The sequence below is a fragment of the Tachypleus tridentatus genome, chromosome 9, assembly GCF_004210375.1.
Source record: "Tachypleus tridentatus isolate NWPU-2018 chromosome 9, ASM421037v1, whole genome shotgun sequence".
NCBI classification, from domain to species: Eukaryota; Metazoa; Arthropoda; class Merostomata; order Xiphosura; family Limulidae; genus Tachypleus; species Tachypleus tridentatus.
The window spans coordinates 47,572,678-47,586,052 of record NC_134833.1 but is presented as its reverse complement, the minus strand read 5'-3'; the positions used below and the strand labels follow the sequence as shown (position 1 = coordinate 47,586,052).

General features: G+C 37.4%; 1 protein-coding gene across 5 annotated transcripts in view; it reads right to left on the bottom strand.

Moving 5' to 3' along the window:
• LOC143225198 (SID1 transmembrane family member 1-like) overlaps positions 1 to 13,375 on the bottom strand; it is a 201,657-nt gene that overhangs the window by 94,642 nt on the left and 93,640 nt on the right. For all 5 annotated transcript variants that reach the window (XM_076454195.1, XM_076454194.1, XM_076454192.1 and 2 more), the window contains one exon: positions 3,301 to 3,485. In XM_076454195.1, coding sequence (XP_076310310.1) covers positions 3,301 to 3,485 — 185 coding nt within the window. The remainder of the gene's footprint in view (positions 1 to 3,300; positions 3,486 to 13,375) is intronic.

Genomic DNA, 13,375 nt, shown 5'->3' with positions numbered 1-13,375 from the left:
TCCACCAGAGCAAGCAGGTAAGGTGGCATCGACCACAGCCAGTCTCTCTCAAAAGTATAGGAAAATGACCACTGCCTAGTGAATTATTGTCAACATTCCATGAAAAATGGGAGAATAACGAAGGGGAGCAAACTGAGAGATCAATAGCGGTAAAGGACTGACTAGGTGCATGAAAATAAGTGGAAGAACCAGTTTTAAAAAGAGAAAGGTTGTGTTCAGAGAGCATACGCTCTACAGAGCAACCCCTCCAATCAATAACAGCACTTCCCCAGATGGGATGATGTCCATTAAAGTCCCCCAGGAGTAGAAAAGGAGATGGCAACTGTTCAACAAGAGCATCAAGGTCTGATTGATCATATGTCTCTCCAGGGGACAGGTAAAGAGAACAAACAATGATGATATGACCCAAGGAAACACGGGTGGCTACGGTCTCCAAGGGTGTGTTGAGTGACAAAGACAGAGTGGGCACATGCTGATCAACCAATAGTGCCACCCCTCCATGTACTCGTCCATCACACAGCCTGTCATTTCTGTACAGAGAAAACTGACGAATGGTGACTGTATCAGCAGGTTTTAGAAATGTTTGTTGTAAGGAAAGACATACAGCATGGTAGGAAGCAATCAGTGTTTTGATATCATCCAGATTAGAATGTAAACCTCAACAGTTCCATTGTATCAAGGTGGCCATTTTTAATGATGGATAGGCAAAGTGGCTGGAGAACCCTTCTGTTTATGACCACATCTTTTTTCCTTACTGTCCTCAGTCAGAGGAGGTCTATCAACCTCCATGGATCCTGCCCTGGGTCGAGTGGGCAGGTCTTTGTTATTAGAAGGGGATTCTAGTGACTGAGGATGTGAACGAATGATTGTTTTGCCTCTTGGGTGGGAGCAAAAGATGTATAAGAAGAAATGCCTGTATTTGAAACTAAAGGATGTGGATCTTGGGGTTTGTTGGAATGTATGGGAGGAGCAGAGATTGGTGTGGAAGTTGATTCATCAACCTTTTTAACCATGGAGGTCAAAAGGCTTTTCATTTGTTTTGAAAACAATTCTCTTGGAGGCACAAAGAGATCTGTCTGCACTCCCACTGTAGCTGTGGAATGAAGTGCAGCAGCATATGTCTGAGATGGAGTGGTGGGCAGCAATTTCTGAGCCTCAAGATAACTAAGGTTATGAGTCATTTCCAAATGCTGCACCTCTTTTTCCTCCAACCATTTTGGGCAAGAACAAAAGTAGGAAGGGTGAGAACCATTGCAGTTGATGCAATGTGGGTTCATGTCACATTCATAGGCATCGTGGTCCTTGCCACCACAATGAGCACATATCAGGGAACCACAAAACGATGTCTTCGAGTGGCTGAACCTCTGACATTGGAAACATCGAAGAGGGTTTGGAATGTATGGCCATACCCTGCAAATTAGATAACCTGCCTTGATGGTGGCAGGTGCACGTGATGATGTAAATGTCAAAACGAGGATATTTGTTGGCAGTGTAACTCCATCTTTGCGAGTGGAGATGCTCCTCACTGCAGAAACTCCTTCAGTGGAGAGACCAGCGAGAATCTCTGACTCAGGGACCTTCTTCAAATCCCGCTCAACAATAACTCCTCGTGATGAATTCAAGGTAGCATGAGGTGTAACCTCAATAGGTATATCCCCAATTGCCATTGAATTCAAGAGGAGTTCACTGTGTTGGGTTGTGAATGTTTCAACTAATATATCTCCAGATCGAAGCTTCTTTACTGACTTTGGAGAGCCAGCAAGACCCTCTATTCCCTTCTAAATAAAAAAGGGGGACATTTGCTCTAAAGGTTTTTCTATAAAGAGAATGTAATATAATAAAATTAGGTACGTGTGTTACAGATGTTGAAGATTGCTGCTCAGAGTCTTTAAGATGTGGTCGTTTACCTATTGATTGTTTTTTCACTATTTTATTTAAATTTTTTGAAGAAGGATCCATAGGAAAAAAGAAAAATTTCTGTACCCACTGACCCCACCCACCATGGAGCCCTATGAGGGGACGCACTACAAAGTCATGCAAGGACAATGCAACAACGCCAGGGTTTCGTGAGCACTATATCTAAACACCAGCATCAGGCACAATGTCCACAACACCCATTGAGAACTTCCAACACTGGTACTTGGTTGACTCTAGCCCAAGTGGACCAGCCGACTGACCCCAAGGGAGGCCACCCAAAGGCTGCCCGTCTACAGGAATTCAAGGCCAAAGTGGTGCGTTAGGATTGGACCCCTCAACCATCAGGATCCTCTCCTCCCCTTCACGGGTCGCCATGCACGGCAATCACGTGGGTGGATGTTTAGATTCCAGAGAAGGGAACCAGACAGAACAGAACCTTCCCTGGAGGTCCCCTCACCACGTACAGGAATCCACACCAAGGGGCCCATAATAGAAATAACTTACTTTCTTCTACATAAGAAAGAATAAAAGTTTCTTCCAGATTAATGAAATAACATAGTAAGTCTGTAAAATTTTCAAACTTTACTAAGAAAAAATAAAGAGGCACGTGCACATTTCTTTAATGCTGTCAAAAATATTTGCACTTATTGCTAAATGTTCTTTGAGGCTGCAGACCAATATTTTTTGCAGATACCAATGATACTAAATTTTATTTTCCTTGTTATAAAAGTAGATTTGGAGAGAAATTTCAGAATCCAGGAATTTTAAGCATGCTCATAGACATAACTGTATCATGAAATATACTTGAAAGATAATTATTTCTGAGTAAAACTGATTAACAAATAACTGAGATCTATAACTCTTTTAAATACAGGGTCGTAGGTTATTTAATAGAAACAAATACTGAAAAAGGGGGAGAGAAGTAGCTTTATATGTGAAATGTGAGTTACAGGCTGTTCCAATTGAGAAAATGTACAGGCAGAAACTAGATTGAATGCTCTGTTTACACATTATTTTAAACTGCACAGGATCAATTTTTCCCTGGTACAGGAACGAGATTTTGCTAACTCCTGATAGATGCAACATCTTAATAGTTGATTTTAAAGACACCCTTTGAAAACGAGGGCTACTAGGATGATACCTGGAATGAAAAGATTGTCACACGAAAAAAGTTTAAGATCTGAAAACTTGTTTTCTCTTGAAAAAAGAATAATTAGTATGTTCAGTTTAATTTGTTACAAAGGATAGCCTAGATGGACTAAAAGCTTCCTTATTATCTGGTCATTTCAGTTATAATGACATTAAATTTCTAGAAAAAGATTAAAACCTTAACTCAATCAAATTATTGAACAACTAGAAGACTTCATCCATAAAAATAATTACCTTTGTTCTAAATACATCTTTTTCCTCATCAGCATCATCCAGCATGTCTACATCAGTTTCATCAAACAAACTATCTGACAATGTGTCATCACTAACAGAAGCTGACGAAATTTCACATGCTACATTTTCAGAGTGACGAATCATACTGCTGTTTCCATCAACCATGTTTGTGTTGTTTACTCCATCTACATCAGATTATCAGTGTTATAACTCTTATAGTTGTACTTTTATGCATAAACAAGTAAATGAAGGTTAACTCAATCTGACTCAAAATACATCTTATTATAGCTTTTCAAGTTTTCAATAACCATGTTTTGATAGATTAAATGGTCAGTTACAAGACTATTTATTAAGCATACATATTAATATTTACACAAGACAAAAATAGTTTACAATTGTAATACCTACCTTCAGTTAAAGTACATTATTTCAGTATAGCACAATATCTTAGAATATTTTACTTTACAAGTATAAGTTTAGTATACAAAAAGCATCAACCAATTGACTTTTATATGACTGAGTGTACTTTAAGAACAATATCCAAGTCATAAATTCCTCTACTAGATGGATAATTTTAAAATTTTACTCTCTAATCAACAGGGAATTAAATTAGTATGAAAACTAAAAATATCAAATTATTTGTATCACACTCTTTACATTGCAGTATATAAGTTTCTCAACCATAAACCCAGAAAACCAAATCATTACAATTCATAATATTAAACCTTAAAAAATATTTTAATAAGTGCTAATATTAAGTGTTGAAATATGACTTTATTATTTTTCTTCCTATTAACCATAATCTTCTGACACTTTATAGGAAAAATATAATCTTACAGAGTTGATATGATTTAGTGGAAGGCCTAATTGTTGTATTACAACATCACAAGTAAGAAATTATTACTAACTTTTATATAATTAACATTTTTATTTCAAGTGGGTTTCTCGTCATCAAGAGAGACAACAGTCTGATTTTACATATAACCAGCTTTAGCAAATATTTATGGACAAAATATGCATGGTTTACTATTACTGAATCTGAGTTAAAAAACATGAAAAAAGTAGCCACAAAAGTAAAAATCCATCCGGAGATCTACATGTTTATTTGTAAAGAACATTAGAATAATTCACTTAAGTCTGAGAATATGAAAATGACTGAAAAAGAAATTTCAGATGATACAAGCTTTCCTGTTAAAAAACAAACAAACAAAAAACTTTCAGAGCTGATGTGCTGTACCAGAATTCATCAGTAACTAAATGACAATTAAAGAAACTGAGGTGATTTGTATCAATTCTGTGTAAAGAGAAAGAGAAGATTGAGAGCTCAAATGATATTTTCCTTCAGCCCACTCAAGTAGATTAGGTTTGTTAACACCAATTCAGCTTATTGTTCATTTTTTAAAATTCTGTGGTCTTATAATACTTAATATTATTCTGAATGTATTCTTTATTTTTAAAGTATGCAGATTTCACATGACATTTGGGTGAGAAAACCAATAAATTCATTCTGTTTCAAGTTAGTTATGCTGAAAATATTTCTTCAACTAATCAGTCTAGTTTGAAACTTGATTATGACCAAAGATATTTGTGAAAATATACATAGAAAGGTTGTTCAAAGCAAGTTTTAGTTAAAATTTATAATCCATATCTTTAAGCCCAATTCAAAAACTTGAACATTAACATGGTTGAATATGTGACATTTAAATGTTCATTGAATGAATATCATATCATTCAGCAGCTCCATCCAACAGCTTGAACATTAATATGGTTTAAAGTCACTTTCACTACTCTAAATAAGGCTTAACCTTTATCTCTTGCTTTGGCTTGTATTAAGTCTTGACAACAAGAAGTTTCATCAAAATTAAAGTCTCATGAAATCAGGTTCTTAATGTACCTTTCTTACTAGAAAGCAGTGAAAAACATACAAGACAAGTTAGAACTGTTGTAATGATATATACACTAAATTAAAATCTGGGACCACTTTGATGCACAAAGAACATTAGTAAAGAGTTTATAGTGACAATAAAAAATTTAGCCTATGTTTAATTCAATTACCAAATGATATTTTAAAGAGATTTTCTGTGATAAAGTTTACTTTGAGATCATTAAGTAGATTCATTTTCATCAAAAGTAAAATAACTGGCCAGTAAGTGCATAGTAGGAGCAAGCTGATATAAAAATCATCAATTACCAGTTATATGGTTGCAATAAATTAGGTAATTACTTGATATATATTATTTTCAAAACATTTTCTACTATCCCCTAATCTCTTCATCAACAGCCTTTGACAAGGCTACAGTACAACAACTGAGATATGAACCTACTTATACCTGACTCCATAAATCCAGCAGCTCTAGGACTAACAGGCTATCTGTAACTGCAAGCTATCTGCACAGAACAGTACTGAAATCCAGAAAATCAATGAAAATGGCTGACTTAACATACTCTTTTTATAATTCAAATACTTATAATCATTATAGTCCAACTAGTCTTTTTGTCTCTCTATTTAATGTATCAATGATCCCTCTTGCAAGATTTTGTGTTTATTATGTTACCTTGGTTATACTTTCATTGCCATATTCCACAAACAATGCAATGTGAAAGAATTCTCAATAACCTTATGAGAAAAATACACAGTTATAAAAGGTTGTACAAGAAAAACAAATAAAAACAGGAAACAAGTATGGAATGAAAGGCCTGACAGTAAAACCTACCAAACAGACCTTACAAAATGAATCAACTAATCTTATTCTAACAATATACTTATGTCACTAAAAATTGGCTGCTCAAAATAGAAGCTTGTATCGTATTTGAGATACCATTAGTGTCTGTGATAGACAAGTTTAACTATATATAATAATAACAATTCAAAGATAAAAAAAAAAAAGTCACATGAGAAAGTGACAAAATGAGGGCATCTACAAATTTTCAACCCCTTGAATTGTTAGATTGTTCCCAATCTTGCATTTGGGTATACGTCAGAACTAATTATATCACAATACATAAAAAATGCTGTGCGATTAATTCTAGAGCCACTTATGACTTATTAGAGATATCAAATTTATCTTAGATTTTGTAATATTATGAACACTGAATCAAGTAAATTATAAACAAGAACTAAATAAAAGGGTAAAAAAACAATTTTGTTTGTCAGTTCTCTTTCCTATTTTGGTCATGAGAGTTCAAGATTCAGCATTAACTAATGTCTAATTCTAATTAATCACAGCCAATAAACAAACTCTTAAATACAACAACAAAGAACAATCTCGAAAGGTATATTTTATATCAAGGTGTTACAAAACATTTGCTATGTATTTCAAATTTCACAATAAGATTGATTGTTTAATATAAACATTTCAACTGTAAGTGAGAAACATTACACTTAAAACTTTAATATTTTTCATTTCATCAACTGTATGAATATAAGCAGATTCTAAAGCCTTAGTGATCAAATTATTATTACTATTACGTATATATGTGTATATAACATCAAAAAGAATCTCCAAAGAATAAGATTAAAAAAAAACACATTGAACATTGGAATATCAGACTTTTTTCCCTTTTTTTTCAAAGGTCACTCTTTGAGAAATATATACATATACACCACTCATGCCAATACAAACAAAACAAGAAATTCATTACTTCTGTTATGACATATTTGATAAAGAAATGCACACACTGTTTTATACAACCAGAAACAAACACCTTGTTATGTTGATCACTAAATCAAAAAAAACACTGAATGTGAAAGTAATACCAAGTATACAGTAAAGATGGGCAAAAAGTAAAATTATAATCAGTAAAAAAACTGGGATAAATATTGAATATTTTCACTTTCAGGCATTGAGAAAGCATGTACACTGTTATTGCCATTAAATGCATAACTACATAATTATGATTTTTAGAATAAAAACTGGCAATGTTCAGGTGTTAATAAGAAAACAAAATGGGTAAACCTATTGAGAATGACAGCCAGAGTTTGTAAATGAAAATAAATATAAACTGTCCACTTGTTAAGAATCATATCAAAACATTTTAAAGATATGAAAAATATCATGCTTTTTCATTATTAAATAACCAAGACTTATCAATTTCTCATCATTCAGGGTCCAAGATGGGAAAGATCTGTTAATTTTATAGCAACTGAAAGGCAAAATCATACTTATGAGTTGCTAGCATGACAAAACCCCTTACTGGTCAGCTGTCTTCCAGAATATATATGTAAAAACAACTCATTTAGGTTGAGAAAATGTTTTACGTAGAGAAACGAACAACGTTTCGACCTTCTTCGGTCATCGTCAGGTTTGTGGGTTTTCTCGACATCACTGATTACAGCTTTACAATGTCTAAAATTGATCATCAACTTCACGTTACCTCATCTAATGGATTATCCAGTTCATTCCCTCTTATTCCAATCTTTTGACTATGCAAATTTCTGACAGAGCTTGGATTTCAACTGTAAATGGTTCTAAGTAATGTGGAATGAAAGTAAAGAATAACCTGATGGTTGGAGTAAACTATGGAAGAAATCAACTGTAAGTTCCATAATTACTTCACTGAGTTCCTGCACCAAAAAAGAACTGAAATTTCATGAAATTCCAAGTTTATTTTTGAAAATTCAAGGACTATTTTATGTGGTTTATGCAATAACTTCCACATAAACATACCGTCAAATGTAAATATTACAGAATTGTTGGTAAATAACGTTTTAAATTGTGAAAGAGCAGTAACATTTTATTACTAATCTAGCAGTAGTCCAATGTGACTCAATTATTTTAAAATAAAACAGTTAAAGTGTTTCAGCATTTCCTGTTTACAATTTCTTTTCAATTTTCAATGTGAAAGCCTTCAAGGACTCTACCTTTTCTTACAGCTTTCCTCAGAGAATTGGGTACTGTGAGGAAGCTAAACGTTCTTTCCTTTTTCCATTCCTCTTGTATTTACTAAACTTTTTAGTTGATTGACTGATTGATTTAGTGTTTTATGGCACAAAGCAACAAGGCTATCTGCACCAGACATTCGGTAAAAATGTAAAAATAAAAAATGTAGTAATAGATATAAATGGAAATGAAGGTAAAACAAAAAAGTATAAAATCAATGTTGACACCTAGTCTACAATGTTAAGATAGAAGGCAGAGTATAAGAAGTTGTAAGGTATTTACTCTAGCAAAAAGGTAATGATCATAACCCGCCAGGAAGACTAACAGGTAAGTTCAAGAACCACCGTCAATCACCTGAAGTTGGCCTTTCCAGTCCTGGTTCCGGTTTATGTGGTGTAGCAGCTATTATCAAAATGTAAAAGAATAAAAGTTTTAAAAGACACATAGCAAAATCGTAATAATGAGTAGCCAAATGTCCAGTAAAAAGATAAAAGTCAAGTAAATGGTGTAAAATTCGTAAAAGTTGTAAAGGACTACCTGTAGCAGAATGGTAATGATCATAACCCGCCAGGAAGACTAACAGGTAAGTATAAAAACCACCCTCAGTCACCTGAAGTTGGTCTTTCCAGTCCTGATTCCGGGTTATGAGTCAATATGGCCAGTACTAAAAAGTTAAGTAGTAAAAGTGTGAAATGATATGCAGCAAAAGTATAATAACAACTCGCCAGGATGACTAACAAGTAGTTCCAACGGATAGTTCAACCAGCAGCGTTAGTCACCTGAAGTTGACCTTTCCAGTCCTGGTGTCGAGTTATTTAATGTTCTGGCCATTCTCCAATGTCAAATTGAATGAGAGAGATTAAAACGGTAAAAAAGGTGTAATGAATAAATATGCAACACTTAAATGAGATTAAAAAGATTAATGGCCATTAAAAAATTAAAAACATTATCAAGGTGGACAGAGTCACCATCACCAATAACTCTGTCCAATGTTACAGACTGACCCTGGGAAAAAATATGTTTAAAATATTGCCGTCGTTGAGAATTGTAACGATGGCAAGAAAGTAAAACGTAGCTGATAGTGATTTGAGTGTTACACAAACTACACATTGGTGCATCAGTTCCAGATAAAAGAAAATGATGAGTTAAAAAACTGTGACCAATGCGTAGCCTAGTGAGAACAACTTCCTCCTTCCGAACTTTACGGAAGCTAGATGGCCAAAGTCCAATTTTGGGTTTGATTTGAAAAAAGTTTGTTGTCGCGTTGCTCACTCCAAGTGGACGCCAGCTGGCACGGAGCCGAGCCTTGAAGACAACATCATAGACAATGTACGGAATAGGCATAGTAGTGACGGTGCTGAAGCAGACATATTTAGCTGCCATGTCTGCAAGCTTGTTCCCGCGAATACCAACATGGCATGGTATCCAGAAAAACTGGATTGAAGTAGCTGCTAATGAGAAATGGGCCAGTCGGTTTCGAATATCAGCGAGAATAGAATGTGAGCTAACGTGTAGCGATTCCAGGGCCTGTATAGAACTAAGCTAGTCAGTATAAACAGTGCAGTAGGAGTACTGCTCAGCTGCAATATGATCCAGGGCAAGAGATTATGGCATACAATTCAGCAGTGAACACAGAAGCTGTAGAAGGGATTCTGCACACAACTACTGACCCATAGCAAACCATAGCAGAGCCCACTGAATTACCTGATTTGGAACCATCTGTATAAATGGGAACTGAATGATTGTTTGAAAGATATTCATTGAATAAAAGACGGTACTTCCAATCTGGAGTATCTGCCTTTTTTAGGTGACTGAAAGAAAGGTCACATTTGGGGGCTGTAATAAGCCATGGTGGGATGGGCCGACCTGTGGAATCTGCAATGTTATCCAAGGACAGACCCAATTTATCCAATTGTGCCCGGATGCGAAGGCCAAACGGAGCAATGACAGATCGTCTGTTCTGAAAAAAGTACTGCCCACCGAGGAAGGAAAACACATTCCCAGGTGGGATGCTTTGTTAAGGAACGAAGTTTCAAAGAATATAGTAAAGATGGTTGCAAACGACGAAGGTGTAGAGAAGGTTCACGAGATTCAATGTATATACTTTGAACTGGAGAGGTACGGAAAGCCCCAGTGCAGAGTCGAAGTCCTTGGTGTTGAATGGGGTCCAGCATCTTTAAGGCCGAGGGTCTGGCAGAGCCATAGACCATTGATCCATAATCGAGTTTCGATCTAATAAGAGCACGATATACCTTTAACATTGAACAGCGATCTGCCCCCCAACCGGTAGAAGAGAGAACACGGAGGATGTTCAATGCTCTTGTGCATTTGACCCGAAGCTGCTTTAAGTGTGGTATAAAGGTCAGTTTACGATCAAGGATAAGCCCCAAGAACTTGGTCTCCGGGACCAATGGCAGCAAAACTTCACCGATATGAAGTTCAGGATCAGGGTGAATACCCCGTCGACAGCAAAAGTGCATGCACACAGAGAGAAATTAAAGCCGTTCGCCAGAGTCCACTTCTGTACACAATTGAGGACAGTTTGTAGTTGCCGCTCAATATATCTCATGTTTGACGACTAACATGAGATGTGAAAGTCGTCAACATACAGCCCATTCACAACAGTGAGAGGGAGTTGTTCAGTGATGACATTTATCTTTATACTGAAGAGTGTAACACTCAATACACAGCCTTGAGGGACTCCAAGTTCTTGTACAAAAGAACGGGAAAGTGTCGAACCCACACGAACTTGGAATCTCCTGTCCATAAAAAAAATTTTAATAAACATGGGTAGATGGCCACGTAACACATATGTATGGAGGTCTCGCAAAATGCCATACCTCCATGTTGTGTCGTAAGCCTTCTCTATGTCAAAGAATATTGATACAAGATGTTGGCGGTTGAGAAAGGCTTCTCTGATAGATGTTTCAAGACGAATTAGGTGGTCTGTGGTGGAGTGCTGTCGACGGAACCCACACTGGGTGGGCGAGAGGAGGTTGTTTGGTTCAAGGAACCAAACAAGATGAGCTTTAACCATCCTTTCTAATGTCTTACAAAGACAGCTCGTCAAAGCAATTGGACGGTAGTTTGGAGGAATCTTGGGATCTTTCCCTGGCTTAGAGAAAGGTAAAATAATAGCCTGGCGCCAGGCATCAGGAAAAACATTCTCCTGCCAGATGCAGTTGAAAACAATCAGAAGGACATCAAGAGAAGCAGGAGATAGATGGTGCAGCATGTCATAATGTATATCATCAGGTCTAACAGACGTACTGGCAGACCGATGAAGGGCCATTTTTAGTTCCACCAGGATAAAGGGACAATTATAGTCAAAGAAACAGTCAGTTCGAAAAGGAAAGAGGTGATCGCTCTGCCCGAGTCTTGATGGCCAGGAAGGTGGAGGAACAAGCAGAAGTGCTAGATACCCGGCAAAAGCTTTCACCTAGAGTGTTAGCGATGTTTTGAACATCAGTCACCTCCTGATCATCAGAGAGTAAGATCGAAAGGGGGACAGAATTGTAGTGCCCATTAACCTTTCGAATCCTGTCCCATATGATCTTGGAACTGGTGGTAGAAGATATGCTGGTTGTGAACTTAATCCAATATTCCTTCTGGCTTTGACGTCTTACCCACCTAGCATGTGCACGGGCCCGTTGGAAAGCAACCTGGTTTGAAAGTGTGGGATATCTAAGAAAAGTATCCCAGGCCCGTTTTTGAGCCTTCCGTGCTAAGTGGCAAGCAGGATTCCACCACGGACGAGGATATCGTGGAAAACGTGTTGAGGTTTTAGGAATACACTGAGCAGCTGCATGTGTAATACAGTCAGTTACCGCTGCTACACAGTCGTCTGTTGATGGCTGATTTACGATGGCAGGATCAAGTTCTGTGAGAGCAGTGAAAGTGGACCAGTCTGCCTGATCCAGCTTCCACCGGGGCACGCGGGTAAGGTGGCATCGACCACGACCAGTCTCTCTCAAAAGGATCAGAAAATGATCACTGCCTAGTGGATTACTGTCAACCCTCCATGAAAAATGGGAGAATAATGAAGGGGAGCAAACTGAGAGATCAATAGCGGTAAAGAACTGACTAGGTGCATGAAAATAAGTGGAAGAACCAGTATTGAAAAGAGAAAGATTGTGATCAGAGAGCATCTGCTCTACAGATCGGCCCCTCCCATCAATAATAGCACTACCCAAGAGGGGATGATGTCCATTAAAGTCCCCCAGGATTAGAAAAGGAGACGGCAACTGTTCAACAAGAGCATCAAGATCTGATTGATCATATGTCTCTCCAGGGTACAGGTACAGAGAACAAACAGTGATGGTATGACCCAAGTAAACACGGATGGCTACAGCCTCCAAGGGTGTGTTGAGTGACAAAGACAGGGTGGGCACGTGTTGATCAACCAACAGTGCCACCCCTCCATGTACTCGACCATCACACAACCTGTCATTTCTGTACAGAGAAATCTGCTGAATGGAGACAGTATCAGCAGTTTTGAGAAATGTTTCTTGTAAAGAAAGACAAACAGGATGGTAGGAAGCAATCAGCGTTTTGATATCATCCAGATTAGAACGTAAACCTCGACAGTTCCATTGTATCATTTTTAAGAACGGGTAGGTGAAGTGGCTGGAGAACCCTTCGGTTTACGCCCCACGTCTTTTTTCTTTACTGTCTTTAGTCGGAGGAGGTCTATCAACCTCCATGGATCCTGCTCTGGGTCGGGGTGGGCAGGTTTTTGTTATTGGAAGGGGAATCCAGTGACTGAGGACGCGAACGAATAATTGTTGTCTCTTGTGGTGGGAGAAAAAGATGTATCAGAAGAAATGCCTGTATTTGAAACTGAAGGACGTGGATCTTGAGGTTTGTTGGAAGGTATGGGAGGAACAAAGATGGGTGTGGAAGTCGATTCATCAACCTTTTTAACCACGGAGGTCAAAAGGATTTTCATTTGTTTTGAAACGATTCTCTTGGAGGCACAGAGAGATCTCTCTGCACTCCCACTGTAGTTGCGGAATGAAGTGCAGCAGCATATGACCGAGATGGAGTTGTGGACAGCAATTTCCGAGGCTCAGGATAACTAATGTTATGTGTCGTTTTCATACGCTGCACCTCTTTTTCCTCCAACCATTTTGGGCAAGAATGAAAGTAAGAGGGGTGAGAACCATTGTAGGTTACGCAATGTGGGTTCATGTCAC